Here is an 18516-nt window from a genome sequence, read left to right as displayed (position 1 = left end):
AAAAATTCATATCTCCGAGTATCACTTGGGAGTGAAATGTTAGGGGCAACCATGAGGAAAGTACCAAGATCTTATGGTTATTGTTCTGTAGTTTTTTTCAAGACAAAACCTATATCAAAGTTCAGCCATATCATTAACAAGAAACTCAGCACCTAAGACATTGCAACTTAAAGATACTGCCCTATTTGTCTGTGAACAATTGTTATCCATTTTAATTGACATTTTCATAGCTTTTTGTTTCATTTAAGATTTAGAGATACTGAGAGATCTAGAAGATAACATGCTATTTGGGGCTTGGCCAAAATGGTGGCCAGTGTGGACGTGTCTTGCTGAAATTGGCACAGGCCCTGTCTTATCCTGTCGCATCTCGCCCCTGGTGTCCTAGGACCCCACACAACAAATTGTGACGCACCCTCGAAGTTGGATGGGACACCCTGGCCCAGAAACTTGCAGCTGGCAAGTCTTCAAGGCAGCGTGAGGATTGGCCACATGGCCTAGCTTATGACACGGCGGCTGAAGCCTTCTTCTGATGACTGTGAGTGCACAGACCACCCTGGCAAGGGAATTCAGAGCACAGCATTGGTGGGGGCAGTGCCCGCCTCTCACTGTGAGACAGTGAGCCATGCAGCTCGAAGAGCTTGTGAATGTGTTGCTCAGTTGTGAGGATGCGGCGGTGGTGCAAGCGGGCATGTATAGGTCCCAAGTGGCGATCAGAGTCTGTTGTAGACACTGGGGTGGTCCCACGCCTGTGACCTGATCTGGAGCCAGGGGCATGTGAGTGCCACTCAGCAGACCTTCTTCCCATATGTCTGGAGGTCAGACATCAGCGGGCACTATGGGGGTGAAGCAAATGCCCTGATTCCAGCTGGGGCCTCTGGTGCCTCGCCACAAGGAGATATGGATTCAGGACCCATAGTCACTATGATGCACTGGAGTACACGGACAGAACTGTACTGGAGGTGAGCCTACCATTGGATGATTGCTAGACCCTTGAGTGGGCTGTCTCTGCTTGGGGTGTAGTTTGGCCTTCCTCCCCTCGTCCTCTAATGGGGACAAGAGCCTTGGCTGCCCCACAGTCCTGGGACTGGTGCCACCTGAGGTAGAAGTCCTACGACCCCACTCTGGACTGTGCTGTGTGCAGAACACCCCTCTGCCCATTGAAAGACGGAGAGTGAGTGGACTTAGTAGGGGCAAGAGATAACCCCCACTTTTGCTTTGTCTTGTTTCACATCCCAAGATGGTGAAACCCAAGGTCAGCAAGCCGCTGCTTTTAGCCTCATGAGAGGGTCCCAGCTGAAGGCCACACTGAAGCAGCATTTGGAGCAGTTCGCCTAATTCCTACAGGCTATCCAGGACACTAAGGTCCTGATTTAAATCTTGGTGGTAACATTCTTGCTGTTAGATTTCAGTCGGAAATCTCGTCAGCCACCTTGACAGATTTAGATGTTGGTGGTTCCATAGGCGAAGAACCACCTGAGTCCTACAGACTCCACCAAGAATCTTCACCTGTATTGGTGGTGGGACTCCAGCCAACCTTTCCACCAAGCAGATTATGAAGGGCCTTCAATGCCAAGCCAATTGTGGCGGTGGTACCTCCACCAGTCATTCAGAAGGGTAAGCAACCCCCTCCTGAACTGAAGGTTGGGGAGATCCCTGAACCAAAGGGTGAGGGGATACATCCTCCCTACAATATATAGTTACCAACACAGAGTATCCACTAGATACGAGGCACTCAGAGGAATACCAGGAAAGCTAGCTTGCCACAGCTGTGCTCCACACCATTAGGTGTGGGAAAGGAAAACATTTTTTTTATGTACAACCCTCACCCACTCATGTGGCATGCATCATCATTGGGTTCAGCCTGACTTCTAAAGGTCAGGGTGGGCTCGACCATCTTCAAGGGAGCTCTTGTGTGATACTCAGATGGGGGCACATTCTTATAATGAAAATCCTCATCCAGTCCCCAGGTATCCCAATATTAATAGTGTGGATGGGAACTGTTAAAAATATACTAAGGATGGGTTTTAAAGATATGATGGTCCTATGACCCTACATTCACCAACATGTTTTAGGCCTCCACTAAAGGCCTTTGTTGGTCTTGGGCTTTTGTCAGTCCAACACTCCTCCATGACATGTTATTCACAATTCAAGTGTAGCATGCATAAACCTTAAATGGTGAGGGTTATATATATTAAAAAAAATTTTTTTCCAATACCTAGTGGTGTGGAGTACAGGTGTGGCAAGCTACCTTCCCTTGTTTTTGGGTGTTTTTGGGTGTTATCTCCACACCTGAGTTGACGGATTGGAGGATTGGAGGGGAAATGAGGTGAAAACCTATGTTTTTCAGGTTTCCATTTCCGTTTTTGACTGAACACGACTGGACAAGACCTGCCATTGCTGCTGCCACTGGAACACGGAGACCCATGACCCCACCGTCACCAGACTCGAAGGTAGGGACCCTGCATTACCTGTGTACGTTGTTTGGTCACTGTCAGGAATCCCCAAGGTGCCTCCTGCATTATCTGTCAGCATCCCCCGGGATTAGGGTAAAATCATATCTCCGTTCTTGGTTAAACATTCATGTTTCTCAGTAAACATAATGTGCTGTGTTACACAATTGCTTTTATCAATGCTTATTCTACCAATGCTTGTTTGCTAATGTGAGCAGGTGTAGACATGTGCTTCTAACTGGGTGTGGTGTAGACATGTGCTTCTAATTGGGTGTGGTGAATCATCCACATGTGGAAACTCATCTGCTTTCCTGATTGGCTATAAATGCATGCCTCCCTTCTTGGCTTTGTTTTGCTTCCTCATCTCAGCATCTGATTTGGAAGTCCAGCCCCTGCTGTCATCCTCGTAATTAGGACTTTTGAGGCAAATATTTTATTCGTTCCTGTACTAGCTGACACCAGGCATTCCTCCAGCAATCTGGAAAAGACTGCATCTAAGTGACTAGTATTCTCCAGGGAGTTTGTTCTTTGAGCTCTGCGCTTTCCTAGAGCAGCTGGTTTAATTCAGACCTCGTATTTTGGCAGAGTGCTCATCTTGAAGAGACAAATGCATTTCTGAACATTCTACGTTATTATTGTAGTTACTTGCCTAAATGTGCTTCAGGAAATCTGCTTGAGCTCAAGTACTATAAAAAGTGACAATTTTAAAGAGAGCATTTACATGACTTTTCTTTCTCTAATAACATAACTCTTGGATTTAAATTGTGTCATTCATGCCTGTGTTTCAGTTTTGAGGAATTTGCTTTTGAAGGGTTTTTCACACACATAGTGAAACCAAACCAAACTGTGCCACCCTAACTGTTTAAACCCAGAGTGGACATTTGTGTTTCTTGGATTGTTTTTGTTCCTTTTAGTTTAACCCTATGCATGTAGGAAAGTTATACGTGATATAATTAATGCCCTTGTTTGTCTTTCTTGTGCATGATAACTGCAACCACAGTTCTAATTGTAGTGTGCAACAGTGAATCTCTGTGAAGCCGGTCCTGGTGTTGCAGTACTTATTGTTATGGTACTCAGTTTGGGATTTTGGTAATGCAGTGTTAGTGATTGTGCCAACAGTTATTATTATCCAAGAAAAGTGCTGGAGCATCCCGGTGTTCTTCTACTGCTCGTGTGCCCATATCAGAAAGAGAGATTCAGTTTCAAGGAAGTGCACTAACTCTACTATCACTCTGTCAACAACGACCTGTCCCCTGAAGATACAGGGTGCCTGGCTGGACTGGTGAAATGTGGCAGTGTTTTGTCTCTTTCTCTTCCACTCCCTTTTTCCTTTTGGGACACCTGCCGGGGTTTCTGTGTCCACCAGGAAGTGCTGAGAGGTGTTCTAGGAGGCTTCCTTCTTTCGATTATGTGCCCTAATGTTGTTGAAGTACTTGTGATAATGGATGGATGGAGATAGTTGTGATTACCTTATGATAACGTCTGCACAGTCTGGGTGTAACTCCTGTGTTGTGACTTGTGGGAGAGCCTGTGCTCCCACCCCCAGAATTATTTAATGTGTTCTACTATTATAAACTCCTATAAAGAGATTTAACCAAAAAAAAAGATTAGATGTTAGCAACATTAAAAAGTTCCTTCATTCTCTTAACTTGGTTTGTAGTTTCTATTGCGAATTGCAATTCGCTTTTATTTCATTCGTTCCAACACAAAACCGAGATCTTATTACAGGTTTGATATGAAAGTGAAGCATAATATCTTAGGGATCGTGAGGCAACTAGAAACGGCCATGAAATAGTTCTACAGTAATTGCTTGGGCCTTTGAACAAGATGGAAGTCTCAATGTTTGTTTCCAAGCACTACTTTCTAGGTTAGCCCACAAAACATTTGGATTCAGTATCAATAATATGGCGCCACATAATGCCTGTGAGGGTGTTTTACTATTTTAGGATTTATTTAAGGTTTTAAAAGTATCCCCCAAAAAATCTATGTTAATCTTTGAAACAATAAAAGACTGATGGGCTGTAACTTATCTGTATGTCCTGTGCAGCTACCCTGACATTTGTTTTTATCATCTGTTGGACTTATGTAATGTGTTAAGATGAGTAGAGATTGGGAAAAAAGAAAAGCATTTGGGAAAAGTCATTAGTATAGTTGTTGCAATGAGAAGAGAATGAGAGTCTGTTCCAACAAATCTTTTAGATTATATGCTCTTTCTTTGAATCAACAAACTATAGTAACCATTTCCTGTGCATTGCATTGTGCTCTCCCATATTGATTATTCACTTTATTTTCAGTCCTCTCCATGCATGTCGCAGAACCCTCCCTGATCCACCTAATCATTATGCCCATAGCTGGAAGAGGTTGTTACTCTCGCTCTCTTGCATCCACATATTGAATGGCTCCTTGCCCCCTGGGGTAATTTTTCTTTATACGTTTCTTATCCTCAAATGTTCTCTCATTTTTTAAAGTGCCAGTTGACAACTAGTATTTCTTGAGCTTCCAGGCATCAAAATCCTTCTGCTTCTTTTTTGGTACATAGCTACTGTTTGGAGCTTTATTGCAAATTACGTGTCATTCTTCTTCCTCTGGATTATGATATTGGTCTTTTTTGTAAGGCACAATATATTTCCATTGGGTGTCTATGGTAACATGTTTTTGTCCAGATGAAATTTGGCGTAACATTGCAGACTTGGGATCCATTTCTATTTGCACTATAGCTCATCTGAGTTGTCTTTAAATCCGGTATAAATCTTTGTTTTTATTTAGTTTCCAGTACACCCATATGTGCTTGCTGTGCCCTGTAACAGAGAGAGTAGGAAGGATGGAACAGATAATGAGAGCCAGGAAGTTAATCTCAACACTTATTAAGTCAGTTTCCATGTGCCAATGAATGCACCCACTGCACGGGGAATGAAGGTGCCAGCAGGTTAAAGTGTCAGATCCAGTGGTTGGTATAGTGGCCTGGTAAGAGAGGACAGGGAGCTCATCTCAGGGCCCATCTTGTCAGAGTGGCGTGGTTGACACCGGGGAAGGTAACACTGCAGGGCAGGTAGTCCCAGGGCAGCAGATTGCTCTCCGACACAATTACTGGAGCACATGGATGGAAGGAGACAGGAATAAAACTTAAAAGGGGTGGGCCTTGCGGAGAGGAAAAACCACGTGGATCCAGTAGGAGGTCTGCTGGAAATGAAAGAGGAGGGGTATTGCTTCCTGCTGCTTATGGCAAATGAGGACAACCACAAAAGAGGAGGGGTTAACCTTTCCAAGACCTGTAAGGTCCACAGTCGGATACCAGGAAGGGCCTGCTGCTTCGGAAGAGGATACCTGATACCCTGCTTTTCTGTTTCACAGGAATTCTGAACTGGATATAAGGGACGGAACTTGTGTAGTGTGGAGAATGCTGCTGGAGAAGAGGAAGGATACATGAATTTGTTGTGTTTTGAAGCACTTAAAGTCTCTTGAAATGACACACAAAAATGCCAACAAAGGAGCCATGTCTGTAGTCCAGTCTTCTGGTAAAGAGTGTTTGGGTCACAGTTTCTGTGCATTAAGCGTCAGTTATTACAAACATTTTTACCTGAGCATTTTGAGAGTGTTAAAGTAACAGGCAGACACTGCAGTGACTTGGTTAGCATAAAAAGGTGATAATCAGCAATGATGCCCAGATTTCTGGCAGCTTGTGAGAGCTGAAGGAGAGGACCAAGGTTGGGGGCCACCAGGCGGTGGTCCAGAAAGAGGTATCCTTACTGAATAGGACAAGCTTTTTTCTCACTGTTTAGCGGTTACGCTCATTCTGTTGGCAACTGCAGACCCACAGTGCATTAAATAAGCCTGAGAAATTGCTGCATTTTCAGACAGAGAGAGGATCAGCTAGCTGAGTGTCATCATTGTAAGAGATAATATTAAAACCTAAAGTCCTAACAAAGGATGCCAATGGTGTGATATAAACGTCAGTCAATGTGGGTACTCAAGGCAGATCCAGGGGGCTCCCAGCACAAAAGATTTGATGCATCAGATTGAAATGGTGAAGAGAAAGGGAAATGGAGGGGAAAAGACGATGAGAAATGCGACCTCAAGAGCAATGATCAGGTTTTGACAGTGGACCCTAGAGAGAGAAGTGGGGAGATACTGAACAACATAAAGTAATATTCCCTTAAAGGAATGCTGCATAAGGCAAGATGTGGAAAAGACTGAAATTCTGTTTGAGAATCCTAGCAGAGACATTAGTGTCTTCTTGACCGTCTGTACCGTTACTGCCTATTTCCCTCAATTTTAAATAAAACAGGACTTCCTGGCTTTATCAAGGGGTCACAACAAAAATAATAATAACCACATTTTATACCTTCATAAGGTAACATATTATCAGAGGAAACAGTATATCTAAGGCAGGCCTACTGCCTTTGTCAAGGGTTCACCATATTAATAATAAAAACCACATATTATGCTGTGTCAACCTAATACAAAAGATGTGACAGTATAACTACGGCAGGCCTGCTTTTTTGGCAGGGTGTCACCGCATTCATGGAAACAACCGCAGATCATGTTTGAACTTTATAAAACCATTTACTTCAGTGGAACCAATTCTACTAATCATAGGCATTCAGTATAATGGCAAATGCTCACACTTAGATCAGTAAAATATTTGAATTCGATATCACTTGTGTATCTGAGTCTTTCTTTACTTGCTACAGGTCACAAATTTAGACATAGGAACAACCATTAAGTGCCCCCTACCCCGGACCACAAGAGCAAAAATTCAAGCTATGAGAGTGCTTCTATAATGGTGAACTTCTTCTGGGGCCGCGGGCATAATGCCCCAGGAGACATAAGTTCAGTGTCTAATAAATAACTTCTGGGGTGCTGCTGTGCATCATACACCCACACAACAACTGTGATTGGTATAGGTGGTACACATGCATTTTGGGGCACAACAGGAGCAGGAACATATGTAAATCAGCCTTCTGGGGTATTAAGTGATACTCCTCACAGGGATAAATTATTAATTAATGGGTGGCTCTGGTGCGTCCTTTTACTATTTTTGATGGCTGTGCACCAAACCATTTCTCTTTTGGTTCGGTGTCCAGGACCCGTCTGGGACACTGAGATGCTGGATTGCATGGTGGGGGCTGCAGGGGAAGCCCCAAGGCCTCCATGATATCTGTTAGCTCCTTTGCGCTGTTCCATTTTGAGCGGCCGGTGCAGGAGCCAGCCACTCTTCTTTCTCACGCCAGAGTGGAGACTGTGATGGGCCCTTTGCCCCACCCCTTGTTATGGGCACACGCTATGGCCACACCAGAACAGTAGACTATGAATGTAGTAGCGCTCACAGTTGTGCTTTCATTTTTTCTTTTGTGTGCCTGGGGATAGTGTCCGTAGGAAACTGATTCTTACAACGGCCTCAGAGACTGTAATATCCAGGGTAATTAGTGATGCAAGGAATTGGCCACATGCATAATACAAATAAGTACCATTGTGCCAACCCCGTGGCCCTGGCCCACCCCAGGGGCAATTGGAGTGACTGCAGTGCCTTTGTGTTTCTTTGTTTTAGACATTCTTCAAAGCAGCAATTCCTGGACCCTATTGAGTCAATTTTGAGTGCTGCCTTGTTTTGCTCCTATAGCCAGGTCTGCTAGAAGGAGCATTTTAAACAGGCCTCCTGGCATCTAAAGGGGCACATTCTGTGGGAAGCAGGATTTGCTGGCTCCGTGCACAAATCTTTTCCTCTGCCTGGCTCCTCATGCTCCTATCCTGCTGGTGGGGGCATCTTGCACAGCTCCTCTTCATTCAGTCAGCAGAACACCCACCTGTTAACACCCCCAGAGCCAAAGAGTCTCCTCGTTGTCTTGCAGAACACCTAAAGGGGGGAGTAGAGTCTAGGTCATTCCCTCAATTGGTTCTCAGAGGGCATAAGAGGGCAGCTCCACTGGTCCTGTGAGACCCATCCTAGTCCTGGGGATCAACTGGAGTCAAAGCCTTAATCCATTTTTTCAGGGCATCATGTGGCTTCTCTTTCCAGCTGGGCTTCTTTTCCAATGTCATTGCACACAGGTCCAGGGTCTTCTCAACTGTCTGACCCATGTGCAGGAGTATTTAAGTGGGGGAGACAAGTTCCTGATGCCAGGCACCCCTTGCAGATCCCAGGAAGCCACATAATCCTTCCCTCCCTGTTCCAACCCTATAGCAAAGCATTCTGGGACAATCCAACATGACGACTTGAAGATTTCTCTCGAAAGAGCTCCTCTGAGTGCCTCAGCTCCACCCCAAGCTGATTTCAGTGCCTGACAGCAGTGGCTCCTCCGCAATGGCAGAGGAGCGTCGCCCCGCTGGCTCAGAGCTAGCAGCAGAAAAATAAAACAATATTTCATGTTGTTTTATTTTTCTGCTGCTGGCTGAGCCAGCAAGTACGTTGAGGGGTGGAGCTGGGCCATGGAAGGAGGGAGTGGAGTGTGCCATTAACTCCACATGCACAGTTAGGTTTCTCCAACCCAGTTGTTGGGGAAACAGCTCAGACTCCCTGTGCCTGAGAGAGCGGCAAACCAGCCTGCTCAGGCCAAACCATGTGCTGCTCTCATGCTTGGTAAGAACATGAGAGAAGCGCAGAGATTGCACAGTCTTTCATGCTGTCCCAGGGACTGCTGGGACCAGGAAGCAGAGGAGCATGAGGCAGCCAGCAGCACCAGGTAAGTGTTTTTTTTATTACCTGCCGTGCTCCTCTCTCAAGCTCCTCCCCTGCACTGCTCCAGAGCCCCCGCCCAACCACCTTTAACTTATGTCAGCTGTCGCTGCTGCCTGATCCCTTGCCACCCAAAACTCAAAGACGAGCCTCTGCTGTATTGGCTCCAGTAGTCTGACCCTTCCCCTTTGTAAAAGTCAGCTCGGCTGTCTCAGCCCAGGTGCAGTTATTAGATGCCGATTTCCTCACTACCCCTTCCTTTCCCAGGAGATGAGTCAATCACTGACAATTGCTCCTTTTGGGGTGGAGTGTGTTGTTTCCTCTGCTGGGCAGTACAGAAATCAATTTGGCCTGTTAGATGGGACAAAGACTTGGAATCTAACGATGAGCAGAGAAGTGTGAAAATTCCTGATGTCCCATAAGATGTGGCTATATAGTGTGTTGTGAACTGCAAAGTTAAACTTGGTATGCATGTTTTACCTCAATTAGATACCTTGCTGGACCGTATAATGTTAAGTGGAGTGAAAGTGTACTTTGGAGTAGATTTTGCCTATATATAAGATAGAGTGAACGCACTACAGATTTCCCAGTAATTACCAAAGATGCAGATTCATAGTCCATAAATTGCTACTTGTGTTATAAGGCCTACCCCTAGTCTGCACCAATTCTCGCAGAGTCCCTTGTGTGAAAGGTTACCTATGCACAATTACCAGACTGCGCACAATAGTAACGTCACACATGGAACCTGCACACATGTGCACACATATGCACGGGTTAACTTGTAACCAGCTCAGTTCCACTTAGCTCAGCTGCGTACTAATGGACATATCTTAAAAGGCAGAAACTAACACCTTCAGTTGAATTACCATAATTTACAGTGAGTGATACTGAGGAAGTGATACTGACCTACGATAAAAAAATTAAAAACTGGTAGTCATTATTGAAAAGCACTGGTGGGTGAAATGGACAAAACCCATTTGCTACAGGTCAGTAATGTAACTTTAAACAAAGTTGTATTTTTGATATGAGATACTATGTACTCTTTAAACTTTCAAGAAAATGATACAAAGTTCCTAGTATTTTGGATAGCTCAAATTTGATGTACCTCGAAACACAGTCAGAGTATTAAGTTGATCTCAACTTTGTCAGTCGGTGGCATTGTCTAATAACAATCGTAAAAGCTGTAAAGCTTATTTGAAATACATATACCACTTTCTGCTAAGTCTGTGAAGCATTCTAACTTAAAGAGAAACTTACTTCAAGATTGTTATTTTCCCAAGGTTGTTACTGAATGGCCTCATCAACCTGATTTAAAACCACTGAACATGTTTACTCTTGACCAATCTCTGCCAAAACACGTTTGTCGAAAAAGGACCATCATAGAGAACACTGACTGGAGAACCTCTTCCTAAAACCTGTTTACTATCACACATATTCGGAGGCTCTTGTTTCTTGTATTGCCTGTGACTTGCTGTCAACTAAACCTACATTTTCCTATAAGTCCAAAATTAACAACATTCAGCAACCTTATCTTGCCTTGTGTCCACTTTAGATACAGAGTTAGAGAGCACTGGTTTGGATCACACTGAAACATTCTGTAAAGGTACTTAGCAATATTTCTGAATATACTTTCCACTATGCCTCTATATTTAGACTTCACTATTGGGTTTTTAGACCAATATCCAGCTCCTATTTTCACCTCTACATTTTTAGTGTTATTTAGCATTTTCATTTACTTTTTCATTCTTCTTTTTCTGTCTATTAAGAAGTCATTTAGATTTTAGTGAAGCCTTCTATAAATCAATCTGACATCTGATTGCCAAACAAGTCTACCTCATTCTGAGTTAGGGTAGCCACTAGGTTTCAATGGCAAAGCCTCAGATTGCACCACTGACCGGCAGTCCACACACAACAGGGTGCTGGTCTATGTTAGTTGGTATGACCATCCTGTTTATAGAGGGACTGCAGTTTTCTTGCCGGGGGCTCACATGGAGAGTACCCTCTGTCAGGAACAATTATGGTTTGTTTCTCTAAGGCAAACCTCCTCTTTGGCTACCACCATATCTTGAATGACCTCCTAAATTTGATTAAACTCTTATGGGAATTGCCCTGTACTTTTTCTATCCATGGTTCTCCCGAGCCTTCCATGGAAATAAGGCATGGGTCATCCAAAGCAACCAAAGGAAATGCTAATGACACTGGGGAGCCTCGGATTCCTGCTGTCTACTAGTAGCTGTAGTTGTATTTTGTATTATGCAAATCTGGATTGGGTATTAAGACTCTAATGTCTCTTTGTCTACTACGCTACCATAGACATTATCACAGGATAATACAGGATACATGCCAGTAAACTAAATCCACCTCAAACAATGAATCTTGGGGAATGTTTATCATAGGACTGTATTGTTTAGTTCTTTGAAACGTTGGTTGCTTATATTGAAAATCTAAGCATGGACCAGGAGTTATAGGAACTTTATGGTTTAACTGTCAAGTAAGGGTACTCCAGTCCATAGATTTTACTTTTGAATGCAATTTGTATCATGTTCATCTTTCATCACAGTGTATTGTGTGTAGACAACCATGTTTCCAACTTAGGGTACGGCATCAATGTAATAAAATACTGTGTGCAAACATGGGCTTACAACAAACAACCAGAACATAATATTGTTCTCCACCACACATAGAGCTGTTATGTTTCAAAATAGCATCACTGCACAAATTTAAGAGAAAGATATCTGACTTGCCAAGTACACATTCTATGGTTAAATTTGAATTAACTATGACAGAATGGATATTTTTGAAAGGCAACCGCTATATCCAGTTGTATTCATTGTTAAGTAGAAAAAATACAATTCCAGATCAATCTGTATCCAAGGAAAGTAAATTACCTTATTAATATTTTTCAGGTTCTTGTGGAGATTAAGTACACCTGGAGCATTATGGAATTTTCTTATGAAAAACATCATACCACAGGCACTCCACTTCTGAAGTCAGATGAAAATCTTATCGAAAACCTTGAGGACAATCAGGTGACTGAATTACCTTACAACCTTTAACACTGACAATTCCCACATACTTCGGATTGATTACAATATTTTAGGAGGGGGGTTCTCCAGAAAAAAATCATGGCTAAATTGAGTAAGAGAGGCTCCAAGGCAATGACCTATGTCGGTAGATGTTAGTTATAGACAGTTGCAGTTCTTTGATGAGTTGGCCCGTGTTGTATTGGTTGACACATAGGGGTCCATTATGAGCTTGGTGGACTGAAAAGGCTGTCCACCAAACTCCTGCGGTCAGGTTGCCGCCAGTGCAGCCTCCTTCCCTTGGGCCCCATTAGGAGTTTGCCGCTCGGTCAGGGGGCGGAAACACACTGGCCCAGTGGAAAATAGCCTACAATATTATGAGCTGGCGGCAAAGCTGCAGTGCGTAAGGTGCACTAGCACCCATTGCGCTGTTCACTGTCTGCAACATGGGGCCCCTGCACTACCCATGCCGCCCTGTCTCTGCCAGCCTTTACATGACGGTGCTACAGCCATGTAAAAGCTGGTGGAGCAGGGGGTAATAATCCCCAGGGCGGCGCTGCCCTGGCAGATTAGGAATGCCAGCACCCCCAGTCCCTCCTCTGGAGGAAAACTGGTGGTGCTGGACCGTGGCACAACCGAAACAGTGGTAATGTGGCAGATAGACCACTGCCAAAGCGGTCGGACTACCGCTTTGGTAGTGGTCAGACCACCACAGCGACCTTCGTAATGACCCAAATGGTGTTGACATTATGTGTACAGATGTCAAATAGAATAGCATATCCCTATCAAGATATATTAATACAAAAAACATTAGACAACCTCCTGGCAGCATACTGTATTCTCTCACCAACCTCCATATCAACCATGCAGTACAAACTAACATGTGTATCACCCACACATGTGTGAAGCATTGCTTCGAAGTAATGTAATTGGCCAATTATGCTGCACAGCTATCCTATGCTTAGCAATGGAAAGCTGTGTATGTTGGCAGAGTAAAACAAATGGCAAAGCATTTCAGCATACTCAGGTCCAACAAAATCCAAGGAGTGTAATGGGCTCCCAGACCTTGAAAGCAGTACAGTGCCACAGAAAGTGTAAAATGCAAGTGCTAGAGAGGTGAGTAAAGACCTGTAGTAAATAAATAAATACCAGATAAATCCAGAACAAAAGCTTTGTAGAGGCTGATTTCAAGGGATCAAGGCATGCAACAAAGGTAAGTGATCATCATTCTAAATGGTGTCTCAGACTGCTGTTTTGCCAACACACAAGAAACCAAGGAACCTGTAAATGAGAAAAGTGTTTTTTCGAAGGTAATAATTGAACTGTTTACTGTTTTGTTGTGGACCACTTAAAGTGACTTGTGGATCCTAAAAATGCATGAATGAATACCAATGCAACAAAATATTTAGAGGCCACTATTGCCATCATTTTGAGGGTAACTTCCACCATTCATCAGTGGCATCCCAAACATCTAAAGCAAATGTATAAAACTGTTTTCATTGTCATTAGTGATTAGCATTGGCAACTCTGGAGAAATGAAGGAGTAAACATCAGAGTTCCCTGTGAAATTTGCAAAATGTCATTTTCAAACCATGTATTGCCTGCTGAAGCACATTTTACAGACACTATTTGTATTGATGACCCACTCTTTCACCACTGCTTGAGGGTAAATCCTTCAGGGGTCTTATTATAAACTGTTCTATCAGTTGTCATTAATTTCAGTATATATTTAATGCATTAATCATGGCCACTAAGAAGTATTAATAAAGGGGACAATGAACAACAATTCATTAGATGAGAGATTTGTTTGCTGTTTTTGCTTAGTTAGATTTCAGAGAGTGCTACATCCCAGAGTGCAACAGACTGTCCTCTGTGTCAGAATGCAGTACGCTTGTAGTCTGGATCAGTGGGAGTGGTGTGTGCTTCCACAGTTCTCCACACCATTGCAAACCATACACTAAACAATATGTTGGTTAGAAGTAGACACAGTGAAAGGACAATTGGATTAGCAAGAGAAGCAGAGAAACTGGGTATCATCACTTTGCCCAGCCACAGAGTTAAGCATGGTCTTCACTGTAGGAACATTGATATTGCTGTAGCATTTTCATCCTTCACAGGAATCATTGCTCTTTAAGGTGGACGAATCTTTGGACCCAGTAAGTAGCGTGGTAGAACCATGAAAAGAGTTTCAATGCCACCTCAAACTACCAACGTGGCCATGGAAAGAAAATTCCCATCAGGAAATAAAGTAAAAAATGTATTACAAGCACAAACTCAACGTCATGTACACAATGGTCAAAACCAAGTTATAAAGATACATAATAACTAAAGGTTGCACAAGGTCGTCAAAATAGATTTAGGCGAGCTAACATTAATAAGACTAAGGATTCAAGAAGAAGAATGCAAAACATCATTAAAAATATCTGAGACACTGAGATAATACGTTGCTCAGAGTTAACAATCATTGGTCAATTCAAGTTTAGCAAAGTCAATAATCTTTGGCTGGGCACAGGTCAACCCTACAACTAATCAAATCAGGGAAATACATGTGTGGGGAGAAACACATGTGGGCAAAATACAAAAAGTATAAATAGGTCAAAAATTATTTGGAAAAAGATACCCTTGGACTGCAGGTCACTAAGTAAGTTAAACTAAAGATAAGAAAAAAGGAAAAGTGTCAGCATCTCAGAAGCTCAGTCAAGAGTCTTCTGAAAGGGAAAATAAAAGGATTTCTAAATCTAAAAGGGCATTTCATAGGGCAATGGTTGAAAGGGAAACACCTCTCCAAGGGATACACCATTCAGGGAATATTCATCAGCAAAGCATCAGGACCAGCAAGGCATCTGAAAGCATCAGGAGTTCTCTGCAAGCTGCTAGGAACTGCTCGGGACTGCTCCAGAGTTCAAATGTCCATCAGTGATTTAGAATTCACAAATCATTCTAATTCGTCAAAGATACCAGTTCATGTCATGTTGAATAAGCATCATTCAGTAGGAATTAATTGTTTGACTTCAAATTGAAATGGTCCAATTTCTTCCCAGGTCTGTCATGGGAACATCTTCCTTGTGTGTGACTCCACGCATGTTTGAAACAATTGTATATGATACAGTTCATGTTTCACCCTGTTCTTCCATCAAGGACACTACCCTACATTTTCTCTGTCCATAAACAATAGAATCTATTACTAACTAGCTAAGTTTCTTACGAGAACATAACCTAGAAGAAAGTTCACGTTAGGAAATGAATCAGCGTTTTTTAGCACAGTCACAAATTACAAGCTTCAATAGGAGTCACTCGTGCTAATGTGAGAGAAAATATAAAATGCATTTAATTACTACATTTTAGTAAAACACATTATATGTGAACTTATAAATTCAGCTTTAATATTTCATTAATATGAATAACACATTTCATTTCAAATGAAAAGTCTCTGTTACTGCATGTCCTTAAGTACAACAGAGTAGATCAATATTGTTTCTATATGCACTATAAATCTAGAGGCTAAATTACATTTTAACATAAATTTTATCCTTAAAATGCCAAGTAAGTTGAAATCTGAAATACAAGCAAGTGCAGATTTAAAATGTGTGTCAGTGCAGCTTTCTACTTTTATCCATTAAAACTACAATTAACAACAAACATAAACTATCACATTCTGTTAACCTTTTGGTGACATGAGGGGCTCTACTAAAGGTTGGACTACATCATTATCTAAAGACAAGACAAAGCTATTAATGATTTTGTTATTCTGTCTTAAGTGCCTGATTCCTAATATTATATATGTCGTACCTTTTAATACTTTCTGTATTTCCAACCCAATGTGATCTGGTGAAACTCTGTGTCTTCTTAGAGCTGCAAAAAAATTATTATCTATGTAGAGTATGTAAAGAGTATTCAGAGCTATTATGTCTTTCTTACTATAAACAAATGTCTTCCGTTTCATATGAATATGCTTTTGTGATGGAATCATATACAATATACAAGTTTATAAACTGCAACTTAATAAATACACATTAGAATTATAGAGTTGATCAAGCATTTTACCATCTACGTAGATAAGTGTTAGACCTGACAGCCTTAGGGTGGTCACCCCTAACTTTTTGCCTGCCTCCCTCCACTTTTTGGATACTGTTTTTGCTGGTTTTAAGACTCTGCGCACTGTACCACTGCTAACCAGTGCTAAAGTGCATATGCTCGCTCCCTTTAAACATGATAACATTGGATCATACCCAATTGGATTATTTAATTGACTTATAAGTCCCTAGTAAAGTGCACTATATGTGCCCTGGGTCTGTAGATTAAATGCAACTAGTGGGCCTGCAGCACTGATTGTGCCACCCACTTAAGTAGCCCCTTAACCATGTCTCAGGCCTGCCATTTCAAGGCCTGTGTGTGCAGTTTCACTGCCAATTCGACTTGGCATTTAAAAGTACTTGCCAAGCCTATAACTCCCCTTTTTCTGCATATAATTCACCCCTAAGGTAGGCCCTAGGTAACCCGTAGTGCAGGGTGCTGTGTAGGCAAAAGGCAGGACATGCACCTGTGTAGTTTACATGTCCTGGTAGTGTAAAACTCCTAAATTAATTTTTACACTGCTGTGAGGCCTGCTCCTTTCATAGGCTAACGTTAGAGCTACTGTTTGAGTGGTAGCTGCTGATCTAAAAGGAGTAGGAAGGTCATATTTAGTATGGCCAGAATGGTGATACAAAATCCTGCTGACTGATGAAGTTGGATTTAATATTACTATTTTAGAAATGCCACTTTTAGAAAGTGAGCATTTCTCTGCACTTAAATCCTTCTGTACCTTACAATCCACGTATGGCTAGGTTCAGTTGACATCTCCTTGGTGCATTCACTCAGACAAACCCCAAACACAGGATGCTCAGCCTCACTTGCATACACCTGCATTTTGAATGGGGTCTTTCTGGGCCGGGAGGGTTTAGGGCCTGACACTTACATGTCAAAGGACAGTAGCCTGCCCTCACACAAAGGACTGCCACACCCCCTACTGGGACCCTGGCAGACAGGATTGAACTGAAAGGGGACCTTGTGCACTTCTAAGCCACTCTTTGAAGTCTTCCCCACTTCAAAGGCACATTTGGGTATTTAAACAGGGCCTCTGCCCCTACCAATTCAGACACTTCCTGGAAAAGAGAACCTGAACCAGAACCTGCATGCTGCCAAGAAGAACTGCCTGGCTGCCCAGAGGACTCACCTGACTGCTTTCTGTGAAGGACTGCTGCATTGCTGTTGCCCTGCTGCCTTGCTGCTCTCTGGCTGTGCTGAGAAGTGTTCTCCAAGGGCTTGGATAGAGCTTGCCTCCTGTTCCCTGAAGTCTCAGGACCAAAAAGGCTTTGGCCCTCATTATGACATTGGTGGTAAATGCCGCCTACCACCACGGTGACGGCCGCCAACATACCATCGCCGTGGCTACCGACCGTCCATCGAATTATGACCGTAGCTTGAATTCCGTCAGAAGGCTGGCGGAATTCCGGCTACGGTCATGGCAGTGGACGGCAGTAAGGTGGTGCTGCTGCCAGCAGAAACGCCACGCCAGAAAAACACCGCCTACCGTATCATGTCCCAAGATACGGCCTGGTGGTGTTTTGCTGGCGGACGCTGCTGCTGCCAGCAGCGCCTCGTCCCGTCTCCTGCCGGAGGACCTCCTGCAAGCAGGTAAGTCAGGTTCTCTGACAGGAAAGGGGTGTGGGGTGTGTTGTGTGCGTGTGTGTGACTTAGTTTGAATGTGTGCATGCGTGTGTAATGCATGTGTGCATGAGTGGGTGTGTGTGTACGTGCATGTTGTGTCGTGTGAGTGCATGTGTGCCTGGATGTGTGTTCATGAGTGTTGGTGTGAGTGTGTATGAATGTATGAATGTATGCATGCGTGTGGGATTGTGTGTATACGTGTGTGTATGGGTGTGTGTATGTGCGTGTATGTGTGTATATGGGGGGTCGGTAGTGGGAGGTGGAGGAGGACTCTGGGGAGGGGGAAGGGGTCAGGAGAGACCCCAATCAGTGCCTGAGAAGGAATTCCCTGGCACTGATTGTGCCTACCGCCATGGTTTCCGTGGCGGTACAGAAACCACGGAAACCATGGTGGTGGGCGGGGTCAAAATTCCAAGGGCGGCCTAGTGACAGCTGTAGGGCTGGAGACTGTAGTCTCCAGCCCGGCAGTCATTACCGCCACGGCGGTTGGTGGTTAACTTGACGGTTTGGCTTTGGCCAATGTCATATTAGTGGAGGTATGTACAGCCAGCGTGTTGGCGGTACTACGTCCACTTTTACACCGACCGCCAGGGTAATAATGACCCCCTTCATCTCTGCAAGAAGAACTTCTTGTGTGGCAGAAATCGGCACACAGCCTGCC

General features: G+C 43.5%; 1 protein-coding gene across 1 annotated transcript in view; it reads left to right on the top strand.

Annotated features, from left to right (window-relative positions):
- The window catches only part of LOC138283610 (dynein axonemal heavy chain 11-like), a 2790563-nt gene that overhangs the window by 860964 nt on the left and 1911083 nt on the right, over window positions 1–18516 (top strand). Inside the window, exon 29 of the mRNA XM_069221547.1 lies at window positions 12030–12152. Coding sequence (XP_069077648.1) covers window positions 12030–12152 — 123 coding nt within the window. The remainder of the gene's footprint in view (window positions 1–12029; window positions 12153–18516) is intronic.

Source organism: Pleurodeles waltl, chromosome 3_1, assembly GCF_031143425.1.
Source record: "Pleurodeles waltl isolate 20211129_DDA chromosome 3_1, aPleWal1.hap1.20221129, whole genome shotgun sequence".
Lineage (NCBI taxonomy): Eukaryota > Metazoa > Chordata > Amphibia > Caudata > Salamandridae > Pleurodeles > Pleurodeles waltl.
Note: the sequence above shows the minus strand (reverse complement) of the source record. Positions and strands in the feature narration are given on the sequence as shown.